General features: G+C 38.4%; 2 protein-coding genes across 8 annotated transcripts in view; one reads left to right on the top strand and one right to left on the bottom strand.

Annotated features, from left to right (window-relative positions):
* FAM13B (family with sequence similarity 13 member B) overlaps positions 1–8,157 on the top strand; it is a 98,158-nt gene extending 90,001 nt beyond the window's left edge. For all 4 annotated transcript variants that reach the window (XM_025387847.1, XM_025387849.1, XM_025387848.1 and 1 more), the window contains 5 exons: positions 11–106; positions 2,862–2,945; positions 3,040–3,203; positions 4,032–4,133; positions 5,723–8,157. In XM_025387847.1, the coding sequence (XP_025243632.1) occupies positions 11–106; positions 2,862–2,945; positions 3,040–3,203; positions 4,032–4,133; positions 5,723–5,846 (570 nt within the window). In that variant the 3' untranslated portion in view covers positions 5,847–8,157. The remainder of the gene's footprint in view (positions 1–10; positions 107–2,861; positions 2,946–3,039; positions 3,204–4,031; positions 4,134–5,722) is intronic.
* The window catches only part of PKD2L2 (polycystin 2 like 2, transient receptor potential cation channel), a 50,753-nt gene continuing 39,751 nt past the window's right edge, over positions 3,330–14,331 (bottom strand). The window contains exons 13-15 of one of the 4 annotated variants that reach the window (XM_025387850.1): positions 10,125–10,237; positions 9,612–9,719; positions 3,330–3,694 (exon numbers count right to left, since the gene is read on the bottom strand). In XM_025387850.1, the coding sequence (XP_025243635.1) occupies positions 9,629–9,719; positions 10,125–10,237 (204 nt within the window). In that variant the 3' untranslated portion in view covers positions 3,330–3,694; positions 9,612–9,628. Of the gene's footprint in view, positions 3,695–5,601; positions 6,274–9,611; positions 9,720–10,124; positions 10,238–14,331 lie in introns of those variants that run through there. The other 3 variants (XM_025387853.1, XM_025387851.1, XM_025387852.1) reach the window with 3 other exon arrangements.

Here is a 14,331-nt window from a genome sequence, read left to right as displayed (position 1 = left end):
CTTGCTTCAGGTGACCAAGGAAGAAAGGCATATTGTTAAACCTCTCTATGATAGATACAGGCTTGTAAAACAAATGCTTACAAGAGCTAGCATCACTCCTGTCCTTGTAAGTAAAATAAGCAGTAATTCTCTAGTTCATTTTATCAAGATGTACTCTTCCCCCCAAAAATTATTATTGTGGTATGTTGGAGAAATACACAGTCAAGACAGAAATAATTGTCCTTGTAAGGTGAGATTACTGATTTTAAAGTAAGAAACTAATAATGTCTGCTAGTATATCCCAGACACTTTTGTAAGCATTTTGTAAGCATTTTTATGTATGTTTATGTCATTAAATCCTGACAAGTAAAATCACAACAGGTAGAATATGATAGCATCATTTCAGAGGTGATGAAACTGAGGCTTAGGCAGTGAGGGATGTGCCTAATCTACTTTGTAAGTGACAGAAGCAGAATGGGAAACTCATGCAGAGTTTCTAGTTTATTTCCATTTAAATTCATGTCAGAGTGTCTAGTTTATTTCCATTTAAATTCATGTCTTTGAAAATGCATCAGTTTTGTGGTGGCCATGATGATGTCCTTTTATTTGCATAATGATATAAGCTGACTTTTAAAATAAGTTAATCTTTTTAATGAGAAAAAGTCACTTAAAATAATGCTTATTGGTATTTGTGTGCATTTTTAAAGAAAAATGAAAACTGTAGTATTTAAATGCAGATTAAGCGCTGTCTTCAAATTAACCTTTAGATAGTATGACTGTAGATAGATTGGTCTTGGGTTCAAATAGAAAACAGCATGTATCCCATTCTACATGATTTCCTATGAATTAATTCACTGAACCTTCTGGTTTGCTGTGGCTTTCAGGCTATTTTTATGTAGACAGCTACTTGCATGGCGGCTTCCTTTAGGTGATGACTGCCTGGTGACCTTTTTTTTTTTTTTTTTTTTCTTCTAACTTTTATTTTAGATTCAAGGGGTATATGTGCAGTTTTATTACCTGGATGTATTGCTTGATGCTGAGGTTTAGGGTACAAATAATCCTGTCACCTAGGTACTGAGCATAGTGCACAACAGTTTTTCACTCCTTGCCCCCTTCCCTTTCCTCCCCACAGTAGTCCACATTGTGTGTTGTTGCCTTTTTTTATGTCCATGAGTACCTGATGTTTAGCTCCCACTTATAGATGAGCACATTCAGTATTTGGTTTACTGTTCATTTGTTACTTCGCTTAGGATAATGGCCTCCAGCTGCATCCATGTTATCCCAAAGGACATGATTTTTTTGTTTGTTTGTTTTGTTTTTGTTTTTGTTTTTGAGATAGAGTCTCGCTCTGTCACCCAGGCTGGAGTTCAGTGGTGCGATCTCGGCTCACTGCAACCTCCGCCTCCCAGGTTCAAGCAGTTCTCCACCTCAGCCTCCCGAGTAGCTGGGATTACAGGCACCCGCCACCACGCCTAGCTAATTTTTTAGTAGAGACAGGATTTCACCATCTTGGCCAGGCTAGTCTTGAACTCCTGACCTTGTCATCCATCTCCCTCGGCCTCCCAAAGTACTGGGATTACAGGCATGAGCCACTGTGCCCTGCCAGTTTTGTTCATTTTTTATGGCTGTGTAATATTTTATGGTGTATATGTACCACATTTTCTTTATCCAATCCACTGTTGATGGGCACCTGATTTCATGACTTTGCTATTGTGAATAGTGCTATGAATAACCATGTGACTGCATGTGTTGTTTTTGGTAGAATGATTTGTTTTCTTTTGGATATATATACCTAGTGATGGGATTGCTGAGTCGAATGTCAGCAGATGAATGGGTAAATAAGATGTGGTAACCCATACACCCAAAATATTCTTCAGCCATAAAAAACAATGAAATAATGATAGATGCCACAACATGAGTGAACCTTGGAAACAAGCTGAATGAGAGAAGCCTGACACAAAGGGGCACATATTATATGATACCCTCTTTATGAAAGATTTAGAATAGGCAAGACCATAGAGACAGAATTTAGATTAGTGGTTACCAGGGGCTAGGGGGAGAAGGCAAATGAGTGACAGCTAATGGGTACAGAGTTTCTTCTGAGGTAATGAAATGTTCTGAAATTAGTGGAGATAGTTGCAAAACTTGGTAAATATACTGAAAACCACCAAATTATACATTTTAAAAGGGTGAATTTTATGATATATAATTATATCTTAATAAAGTTGTTTTTAAAAAAGTATAGAATGGTCCTCAAACCAAAAAAGTTGACACCTATTTTTAAAAAGAAAAGTGCTTCCAATTAAACTATATATGTGTTCTTATCATTTAGATTTTTTTTTTTTTTTTTTTGAGGCGGAGTCTTGCTCTGTTGCCCAGGCTGGAGTGCAGTGGCACAATCTCTGCTCACTGCAACCTCCACTTCCTGGGGTTCAAGTGATTCTCCTGCCTCAGTCTCCTGAGTAGCTGGGACTACAGGCGCCCGCCACCACACCTGGCTAATTTTTTTGTATTTTTAGTAGAAGCGGGCTTTTACTGTGTTAGCCAGGATGGTCTCGATCTCCTTACCTGTGATCTGCCTGCCTTGGCCTCCCAAAGTGTTGGGATTACAGGCATTAGCCACCACGCCCGGCCCATTTAGAATTTTTAAAATATCTGTTGTATGAGCTCTTTTAGACTTTTCTAGGCATAAATTATTATCTTCCTTCTGCATAAATAAAAATATAAGCAAAAATAAATTTAAGCAGTTCCTAAAAATATTTAAAGCAAATGTTTAAGATTTTGAAAATTAAACAGAAGATTCATAACATAATGGAGTGAAGCTTTACTTGACACTTTGAATACTTAAAATGTAAAACTATTTATATTATTGATTGTTATAGGGATCTCCATCCACCAAGAGAAGGGGTCAGATGTTACAGCCAATCATAGAAGGAGAAACTGCACATTTTTTTGAAGAAATCAAGGTAATCCTTTAAAGAAATAATTATCTAATCCCTTCCCTAAGGGAAAAGTTCAAAGACAAGACATGTTTAATTCTCTGTTTGGATATCTTTTTAGGAAGAAGAAGAAGATGGTGTTAATCTGTCCTCTGAGTTAAGTGATATCTTGAAAACTGCAGTACAGGTACAGTCTTCATTAGAAAACTCTGAATCTGATGTTGAAGAAAATCAAGAAAAACTGGCTCTGGATCTCCGATTGTCAAGTTCTCGAGCAGCTTCTATGTATGTATGCTGATTTGTGATTTTAGCCTATTTTTATGATAAAATGTATATGCCAAGAAATTTGATGTTAAATGAGCATTAAGGAATTAATAGGAGATAAATCAAGATTTATCAAAGGATGCATGCTTTTTAAGTGTGATTTACAAATATTTATTGTCATTCCCATTTTTAAATAAAACATCACTGTTTCAAAAATTAAAAAAAAAAAAATCTAGCCAGGCACAGTGGCTCATGCCTATAATCCCCGCACTTTTTGAAGCTGAGGCAGGAGGATTCCCTTGAGGCCAGGAGTAGAAGACCAGCCTGGGCAACATAGACCCAGACTCTATAAAAAATTTTTAAAAATTAGCCAGGGGTGGTGGCGTGCATGTGTAGTCCCAGCTACTTGGGAGGCTGAGGCAAGAGGATCGGTTGATTCTCTGTTTGGAGGATATTGAGGGCACTGTCGCACCACTGTGTTCGAGCCTGGGCGACAGAGTGAGACTCTGTCTCTAAAAAAGCAAACAAACAAAATCCTACAGTTGATTTATAACAAAGTACAGGAACTAGTTGCGAGTTGATCTTTTTGTTCAATATCCACTTCTTTACCTTTGGATGATATGGTATATGTCACTGGTTCTGAGCCCTGACTTCACTGGGAAGATTTTAAAGTACTGATGCTTGAATCCTTCAGCTGTTCTGATTTCATTGGTTTGCAGTGGAGCTTAGGTATTGGTAGAGCTAAGAGTTCCCCAGCTGCTTTTAATTTGCAGCCAGAAATAGAACCTCTCTTAAGAATATAATGAATCAAGTGTGCCCTTCAGTATTTTCTTACCATTTCAATTCTAGGCCTGAATTACTGGAACAACTTTGGAAAGCCAGAGCTGAAAAAAAGAAACTACGCAAAATGTTGCGGGAATTTGAAGAAGCATTTTATCAACAAAATGGAAGGTTTGTTGAGCATCACAAAATTGAGTCATCTTTCTCCTCTAACTCACAAGTTGACCATATGTTGAAATAATGGAATACGTGGGGTTAGAAATTGTGCATATAGGATGCTAGCACTGAAAAATTTTAAAACATTCCTTTATGCTCCGAGGCCCTGCTTTTAATGGCCAGGAATAGTCACAGCTAGTGTAAACAAATCTGATTAACTATTTTCAGATTGTCCTAGGGTGCCTTGGTTGTACTGCAGTGATTTTATATTCTTTAATTCTACATCCTTACCCTTTTGGGAGTGGTTGTGAAATGAGATACCTCTTATTTTAGAAAGCATCCCATGACAGGAGTGGTATCCTCAACTAGTTTGGATTTTTTATCCTATACTGAGACCATTGTGTTCATACTGTGTGTTGAGGCTGCCCATTTCCAAGGTGTGTAACAGTGTGCCAGGCATGTGGCTCCTATAATACAGTATGGCACGTGCCTTTATCTAACTAGGTAATGCACAATGGCTTGGAAGGGCTCTTTTAAAACTAAGAAAAATACATTCCAGTTCTGATGGTGGCCAGAAGTTTGGGTTCAGTTATCTCAGGCCTGAGAAACATTTTTCTAAGTAGCTGGGTTATCTTACCAAGCTGATAGCTAATACTACAAATTCTAAAATATCTGTACTCTAATTCCCTTTGCTTTGTGAGTCTCCTATATAGGTTGGCACATATGGTTAAAAATAATCTGAAGTGGGCTGGGCACAGTGGCTCACGCCTGTAATCCCAGCACTTTGGGAGGCTGAGGCGGGCGGATCACGAGGTCAGGAGATTGAGACCATCCTGGCTAACACAGTGAAACCCCATCTCTACCGAAAAATAAAAAATTAGCTGGGCATGGTGGCGGGCACCTGTAGTCTCAGCTACTCCAGAGGCTGAGGCAGGAGAATGGCGTGAACCCAGGAGGCGGAGCTTGCAGTGAGCTGAGATGGCGTCACTGCACTCCAGCCTGGGTGACAGAGCAAGACTCCGTCTCAAAAAAAAAAAAAAAAAATTGAAGTGCAGAAATGCATTTTTCTAAGTGTCTTCTATTTCATTGTATTATTGGAAGAAAATTTTGCTTATAATTAGAATAGTTTGATTCTTTAGCTAGTGATTAAACTGAATTGCATTGGGTCATTACTATAAAGTTAGAAAATTGTTCTTGTTGCAGGTAAGATAATTTACTTTTACATCTCAATTCACTGGAGCCACAGTTAACTAAATGTATTAAATGACTCAGTGTAGCCTCCAACACTTAATAGATATTCACAGACCTGGCAGAGTCTAGTGCTGGATGTCCTACTAAAATATTGGGTTTCCTACAGTTATCTAAATTGATTATTTGTAAGTATAGCATCATTTAATCTATAAGTAGAGAAGTCCATCAAAAATTTTAGAAATGTTCCTTGGAGATGAGGGTATTAGTCCAATAACTTTTTTTTTTTTTTTTAAACGGAACAACTTTTTATTTGAACTTATATTTAGTAACAGTATGTCTCATATTAAGACAACTTTTGGATCTTTTTTTCCAAATGATCTTTAGAACATTACAAATGTTATTTTCTCCCCTAGGAATGCCCAGAAAGAGGATCGTGTTCCAGTGCTTGAGGAGTACAGGGAGTACAAGAAAATTAAAGCCAAGCTTAGGCTTCTTGAAGTTCTTATAAGCAAGCAAGATTCTTCAAAATCCATATAAAATACATTCTTTGAAAATTCATATCATAAAGTCAGTTGTATTCCTTGAAGCTATCATCATGGGTACTTGGCTGGTACTTAAATTCATTTTGTCAGGCACTCAGAGAATCTCATTTTGTACTTAGTTGTGGTGCCAGTAAACAAAACAAATGATGGGAGAGTAAGTAGGCCCTCTCAAGGGAGCGTAAGTGATGTTCCATATTAACCACAGACTGTCCTCTCCACTTTTAGCAAACATGGTTTCCTTCATTGTTTTGTACTACAAATACATCCTTTTAGCAAAAGGCTATAATTTTATTCTTTCAACTTCAAGAACTTTGGAAATGCAAACTTTTTGTTATTACCAACTTTTTGTTTCTCATTACTGAAGAAAATTGGAGGAAAATCTTCACACTGAATTCTTCTGTTGCCTTTTTCTTACAGAATGACTGAAAATTTGAAAGAAAAACTTATAAAAGTGCACATATGCAACTGTGTTCTCTGTTTTCCTAGAAAACCAAAATCAAACTGAGATTTCAAGTCCTACTGTGGAATACCTTTCTGTTTAATTCCCAAAGTGACACCTTCTCACAGGTAGTATGTTAGTAAAATTTTGCAATTCAGTGGTCACACAGCTCCTGGATGAAGATAACAGTTGGTAGACCAAAAAGTGACCTTGCTTAGTATATTGAAAACACATACCACACATCACACACAGAACTGAATCATACCACATGCTGCCTATGGGACTTCAGTTACTGTTTCCTGAGTTACTGTTTATCCGCTGGCAATGGTGTGATTTGTCTGGATCAGATCCGCGCTGTTCCCCAACCCACCTCCAGATAATGTGAGAAAATAGCCATGTCAGTATGTAGGAACGCTGATGGTGCTCAGATTTGTGTGTTCAATCAATGGGCCTAAATCAGTAATCATTATGCCTAAGGTAAATCTGTTCTTAACAAGGGCTATACCACTGCATTTTGACATGTACCTTCAGGGGGTTATCTTTTTTTTTCCCCACCTGTTTTAATGAGCAAAATCCATACCAAAACAACAACAACAACGCCCTCTTAAGGAACCACCCTTTGGTCAATTATCACATGCTGTTTAAAGCAGCTGTTTATAGGATGTGTAGTGGTATGCCCCTTGTCATAAACTCTTAGCATATTTTTTCTTTGGCTTTGCATGGCTTTTCTTCAGGTACTCTCCCGGTCACCGAATGGTGACTTCATTTGTGCTAACAGTACAACAGCAGATTTGGATCAGGCTTAATCTAAGTGTTAACTTTTTTTTCCTGGTGCTTTTTTGGATTGATGACTGTCTCACTTTGACTATAGCCATGTTTTGCATGCAATTAACTTTTTTTTCTGGTGCTTTTTTGGATTGATGACTGTCTCACTTTGACTATACCCATGTTTTGCATGCAATGACTCATGCATGGTTTTCTTAGCTAGCTAATATAAACAATTTGTTCCATATAAAAATGGAATTTTGCAACATCCTTTAATAAGGTGAGGGAAGCATGAACCTCAGACTTCTGGCACTATTACATAGTAAGCACATGAAGTAGTTTGATAATAAATAGCAGTTCTAGTACTTCACATTTCACCCGTGTGTGCAATGCCTTTTTTGGGGGCGGGGGGGTGAGGGAAAACCTAGTAGTGAATGTGTAGTTGGGGAATAAAGAAAAGCACTAAATCCTGCCCTTTTTGTGTGGTTTCCTTTTGATACAACTAGGTTATTCATAATGTATACCTAGAAAAGTGAAATTGAAAATGCCAAAAGATGTATCATTTTTATTTGAATTCGTCATGCAGTGTACATTTCAGATAATTTCCTTCAGTCTCCAGATAGGAGTGTATCCAAACATCTAATTTTGTGTGCACTGTGTATTTTATATGAATGTTTTATTTTATATACCACATGCAAAAATGTCCATATGCACTATTTAAATGTTTTAAATAATATATTCCTTCTTTATAATGCTAAATCTATATGAGTACCATATTTTTATAAGTCAGTGGCCTGACTGGTTTCATTTTAGAATTAACAGCTGCTTCATGATGTTATTCAATGTTAATGTTTGGCTGTGAGTAGAATATGTAAAAGTGGCATGGCAGCACTTATGCTCTGTGACGGTATTGTGTGTCATAGTTGACCAGTAGCTGGTAGAATTAGGCAGTTGGTGATAGTTTTACTTTGGTGCAAATAAAAACTGTATATCTATATACAAATAATATATAGATATATATATGTCCACCAGTATAATTGCATTGCTGTGTCTGGCACTTCATTGTACAGACTTTTGTAATAAAAGAACTCGAAAGTTCTAAGTCATTGTAAATGTATGTTTGTTTTTCCATTGGGCTTAAAAAGAAAGTCCCCAAGTGTTCTGTCACCCTTAGGCTTTGTTTAAATGGGGGCTGTGGTAGGGAACAACAGGGTCACTAAACTATTTGGCTGGTTACAACTCTGGGAAATGGTAAGGCAGGGAAGGGCCATGTTATTCATTCCCTTGTGCAAATCTAGGGAGAAGCCGCAGATAGAACAGTTAGCATTTCTTGTTACAGTGAATTATCCCATTAAGAACATTTGATGTACGGTCTCTTAAGAGAAGAGCTTGTCCTGAGGAAGGTGAGTAGTAATCTAAAAATGTCTTTATATTCGAGTTTTAAAATTCAGGGACTATTGAGCACCAATGTGGAAGTTGAGTGCTAAGGTCAAATGATGTTGCTTGGGCTGAGAGAACATGTGGCTATTGTAGGGGGGCTTACATAGCCTAGAAAAATTAGAAGAATTTCTCTCCAGTTTCCAAAATGCCAGCCACACACAACTCTCCAACCCTCCAAATAAGGCTGTTACAGCAACCTCATTTACACTTTCCAAACATAACTTCTTATGACACTGATACGCCTACCCTGCTCTGCATTTTATTTTGGGGAAACCTTAAATGCATTACACCTTAGAAATGGTCTAGGTAAGTTTCCAGTTTGAAGATGTTAGTGAAATTTCTGTAGGTGGCTGAGGAGTTTGTTCTACACTTTGGCTTTTTCCAGAAGACTTCAAATTCTAAAGAATGGAGGGAGGTTACTTTGGTCTTATATAATGGTTTCCCAGAATCCTAAGCCTTTATTGATTCATCTGTGGCCAAAGGAATTCATAACATGTACATGATGCACTTGATAGCACCAATAGTTTTTCTACTCTGTAACTTGGAGAAAACTGTCTTTATCTACTTACTGAACTACTGGAGACCTGCCCCATGAACTAGAAGCATTTTCTTGTACTTTTCTTTCACTTTTCTAGAATTTGATAAGAAACCTCATTATAAATCCTTTGTACCAGTGTGTGTATACTGGAGGCCTGTCATAATATGCATGGATTGTACAGTGAGTCCCTGTCAGAGGCACTTAATTCTGACCCTGAGGATAGTTTGATAGATTTGTTAGTACTTTTTAAAGTGTGCCTGAAATGTGTACAAGTTTATGAAGTAATACATGAATAAGACGGGCGGATCACGAGGTCAGGAGATCGAGACCATCCTGCCGACACGGTGAAACCCCGTCTCTACTAAAAAATACAGAAAACTAGCCAGGCGAGGTGGCGGGCGCCTGTAGTCCCAGCTACTCGGGAGGCTGAGGCAGGAGAATGGCGTGAACCTGGGAGGCGGAGCTTGCAGTGAGCTGAGATCCGGCCACTGCACTCCAGCCTGGGCGACAGAGCGAGACTCCGTCTCAAAAAAAAAAAAAAAAAAGAAATGCTCAGTGATTGCATCACAGATTCTTACCTCCACTTGTCTCAATACTAGAGAGCTGAAACCTTTCTCATCACTTCATTTAGCTTCAAATTGATGTAGTGTAATTCCTTCTCCAGCTCCACAGCATATAAAAAGAGTCTAGAAAATTTACAAGGAAGTAGAGAATGAGTCAGTAATACACTTTTATGTATAGACAGCAAGTTACTAGTTTGAAATGCTTTGGGAAGGTAGTATTGTAAGCTCCTAAAACGTGCTTCTTGTGACCAGTAATAGATCTAATATTCTAAAGCTGTGTGGAGAACAGTATCTGCTATGCAAATCAAATATAAATGGCAGTTTCTGTTATTTAGAGATATGGGGATGTAATCAAAAGCTTCTCACCTTTTAAGCAAATGGAGTCATATGCAACTTTAAAATTGGATAGAAAATAAAGGCATCCCGATAGAATGAGGTTTTAGGTTCAGGAAAATAATGTGTTTAACTCATGTCCTTAATGCCCATGTCATGATATCCCATAATACTCTGGTTAGAACATAAGCTTACTCTCGAAATTCTTCTTGAGTGACAGGCTGGTAGTCATCTTGAATTTCTGTGGAGTAATACTTTTTCTCAAGCCTCTCTTTCCATTTTTTCATCTGCTCTGCCTTTTGAATCTCCTGTCAGGGTAGAGGACAAGTAAAGGCTGCAATCTTTAGTTCTCTATTTCAAGTTTTTGGCACACAAGCATCACAGGGTTGAGGATCTTAAGCTGTTCTCCTCTCCAGCCCTCAGATTTTAAGCCCTGCTGGCTTTTTGTCCTGCCTGGGTGTGCATCAGCGAAGTCACTTCAGAGGACTTGATTGGTGTAATTGCTGTCTAGCATAGTTAGGGAAGCTTTGTAAACAAATTATAAATTACTTGCATTTCACTGCCTTTTCCCTTTAGCATCTCCATCTGAATTATTTTCTCTTTCTTTTGGTCAAAGGTAAGATGTTCTTTCCATACCTCTGTTCTTCAGTGTAGCAAATGTACTAGTAATTAGATTCAAAGTGTATCTGTGGGTATGTTTGGCCTTTCCAGCAGCTTTTCAGCCAGATGACTTCAAAACCCCCTCTTTGTAATTACTGCATTGGTTAGTCAATGTGTGTACTCCAATCTATCTACGTATCCAAAAACAAGCCAAATTGTACCACCAAAAATTGTGTTGCTGAACCTTTCTGTGCACTGTTCTCACTACCACCCGCTTTCCTTAGGGTGTCCAAATACCCTTTTCCCAGCTACAGATAAAAGGCCTGTGTGTTGTGGAAAATAACCATAGCGCTAGAAAAAGGTGAAGAAAGAGGAGACAGTGCACCCAGATGTGATTCAAAACCTTCTCAGTAAATTGGTATGATACTTCCCTGCACCAGCAATAATGCCAGGTAGCAAAGTGGATCCCTTTATAAGGGTTCTGATTACCTTCCTCAGAGAGGTTGGTGATGCCTAGTGCCGTACACTCTGTGGTTGCTTCATAAGTGTGTACTTTTCTGGTCAGAGAAACTGTCTTAGACAGTGCCTTTCTTTAAACCAACATATTCTTTTTTTCTTTTTTTTTTTTTTTTTTTTTGAGACAGTCTCACTCTGTCGCCCAGGCTGGAGTGCAGTGGCATGATCTCGGCTTACTGCAACCTCTCTGTCACCCAGGCTGGAGTGCAGTGGCTCAGTCTTAGCATTCAAAGTGGAAGTTGAATGCTAACCACCCCTTTTGGGTTCAAAGGATTCTCCTTCCTCAGCCTCCTGAGTAGCTGGGATTACAGGTGTGTACCACCACATCTGGCTAATTTTTGTATTCTTTTTAGTAGAGACGGGTTTCGCCATGTTGGCCAGGCTGGTCTTGAACTCCCAGCCTCAAGTGATCTGCCCGCCTCGGCCTCCCAACGTGCTGGGATTACAGGTGTGAACCACTGCACCCAGCCTTAAATGAACATATTCGAAGCAGGAAAGGATGGCTTTCAATCCTAGTTTTGTTTTGGACGCATTACAGCACCCATGGTTTGGCTCATTTACTAATACTTTTAATGTGCTAAAAAGTGGTAGTCCCTGAAACCATTTCTAAATGACCAGGCCAATTATAAAGTGGATGTGTTAGTAATAAAGGTAGAATAGCATAGTAAACTTATTTTAAAAACCCATCTCAGCCATCACTCTTTTTGTGAAGCCTTCCTTGACATTCAGAGGGAAGTGGTACCTTTCCTCATAAGCTGAGCACCAACTCTTCGGTGACCCTTGCTCCAAGCTCCTATGTCCTGGTCACCCTACCTCCTTCCCTTGTGGTAACTGCCTCCTGCAGTTGGTTGTCTGAATGATCTTCATGTTCATATTGGCCCTTATACTTCTGTAATATCTCAGAAGCAAATTCTGTATACTAAACTCCCTCTTTTTGAACTACCTAATGTGATTTCTGTTTTTTGACAACTCAACTGATGAATAATTGGTAGCGGGAGAGACCCAAAGAAACAGACCCTCATAGATAGCATACTTCCACCAAGGGCACAACAGTTGACTTAAACTGAATTTGAGACTGCCACTTGACCATTTTGGATTCCTCATGCTTACAGAACCAGCAGGGAAAGAAGTGGTTATTTATGTATTGAGGTGATTGATCCGAATTACCAAGGGAAAATTGGATTACTGCTACAAACTAGCACAGTGTGGACTGTGCCCAAGGGATTCTCTGGGGTGCCTCTTAATACTTCCATGTCCAAAAGTAAAAGGTAATGGGAAACCACAGCATTCCGTTAAAGGCAGGACCACTGAGAGTTCAGATTCTAAGGTTAATCCTAAAGCAGCTAGCTGAGCTCTTGGCTGTAGGCAAAGGGAATGATATGGAATGGGTAGGAGAAGGAAGTTATAAATACCAACTATAGCCTTGTAATCTGTTACAGAAACAGAATGTAGTCCCTATTCCTATTTCCTCCTTTGCTTGTTATGTATATATTTTCTTTCTCCTTTATCTAAGGAATACTGGTGGTGGCTAACTAGTTTAAATATTAGGTTGCAAAATATTCTTAAGAAATTGTGATTCAACTAGAAGAGGTCATAAAACATGCACAGATGGATACAATTACTGTTGGGACTTTGCGTCTCCCTTTTTAGGGAGAAGGTAAAAGTACCTTCATTTGTATAAAAGATAGTTTGATCTGACTGGATAGAAGCTTGGAATCGTCATTTTATGGAAGTGCAAATGTGTATGCCACAAGAGTGGAATGGACCAACTGTTCAGCTCAAAATTTACCCTCTTGTACACTGTGATGTTGGGTTTTAGGCTTTGTAAATTTCATTCCCTAAACTCTTAATAGCTGGATTCCTGTTAGAATAAATATAGAATAAATATTCTGCCAGTATTTGCAGGATATTGGGGAGAAAGGTGGGTTTTTTTGTTGTTTGTTTTGTTTTTTGTTCTGTTTCTATTGGCATTGCTTATGCAATGGTAGTTATCTCCAGAAGCAGTGGCTCCAGTTGTAGCATCTAGCTGCTTTTGGCATACTCAGAAGCAGCCTCATCACACCCACTCAAGAAGTACAGATTGAGTATCTCTAATCAAAAATCTGATGTGTTCAAAATCCAAAACTTTAGCACCTCCATGACTCTCAAAGGAAATGCTCACTGGAGCATTTTGGATTTCAGATTTTTGAATTAGGAATACAGGCATATAATGCAGATATTCCAACATCCAAAAAAAATCTGAACTCTAAAACACTTCTGGGTCCCAAGCATTTTGGATAAAGAATACTCAACCTTTATCAGCAGCAGCAGTGAGGTACCTTCTCATCACAGGACTGAGCAACAGCTCCACAAGCCCCTTCTCTAAGATAGTAGGTTCTAGTAACACCACCTTTTGTGGTCTTAGCCCTAGGAATGGTAACCTTTTCCTGCAGTCATTATTTATGAATTGCCTCAGTGTTGTCATTTCACTTTTTTCTGTCTTAATATCTGTGTAGTAACCAATTCACTGTAGTATATTTTCTCTATTTGAAATACATATTGTGGTTTCTTCCTGAGTGGGCTCTGACTGATAGATGTAGTACATTTTCTCATTTGGTCAGGTGTATTTTTGTGTCTTTTTTTTTTTTTTTTCTGAGACAGAGTTTCACTCTTGTTGCCCAGGCTGGAGTGCAATGGCATGATCTTGGCTCACTGCAATCTCTACCTCTCAGGTTCAAGCAATTCTCCTGCCTCAGCCTCCCAAGTAGCTGGGATTACAGGTGCTCACCACCAGGCCCGGCTAATTTTGTATTTTTAGTAGAGATGGGTTTCACCATGGTCACCAAATTCCTGACCTCAAGTGGTCCACCTGCCTCAAGTCTCCCAAAGTGCTGGGATTACAGGTGTGAACCACCATGCCCGGCTGTATTTTTGTGTCTTTAAGGAATATTTAAAGTTTTATCTTGGTTTTGAACATTTCATTAATTGCTGGGCATTTTCTACTTTGTTGCTGTTACAAATAAAAATTAAAAATTTGTTAATTTTAAACAAACCAATTGATATTTGCATATATGATGTTTATGTAAGTTATTTTTCCTACCATTTTACCTAATCTTTTTTTTTTTGTAATTTTTCAGATCATCGTATACCTAGAAAATTGAAGAGAATCATAAGGCAGTTTTACTTTTTTCAATTAGAAATACTTCTAATGTAGTTCTCTTATCTAATTGTTTTGACTTTACCCCTCTGATACATCACTATCTTGTCCCTGACATGTTCAATGTTTTCCTATTAAGGTGAAGAGGAT

Source organism: Theropithecus gelada, chromosome 6 (assembly GCF_003255815.1).
Source record: "Theropithecus gelada isolate Dixy chromosome 6, Tgel_1.0, whole genome shotgun sequence".
NCBI classification, from domain to species: domain Eukaryota; kingdom Metazoa; phylum Chordata; class Mammalia; order Primates; family Cercopithecidae; genus Theropithecus; species Theropithecus gelada.
The sequence above is the reverse complement of the archived record's forward strand: the minus strand, read 5'-3'. Positions and strand labels throughout refer to the sequence as shown.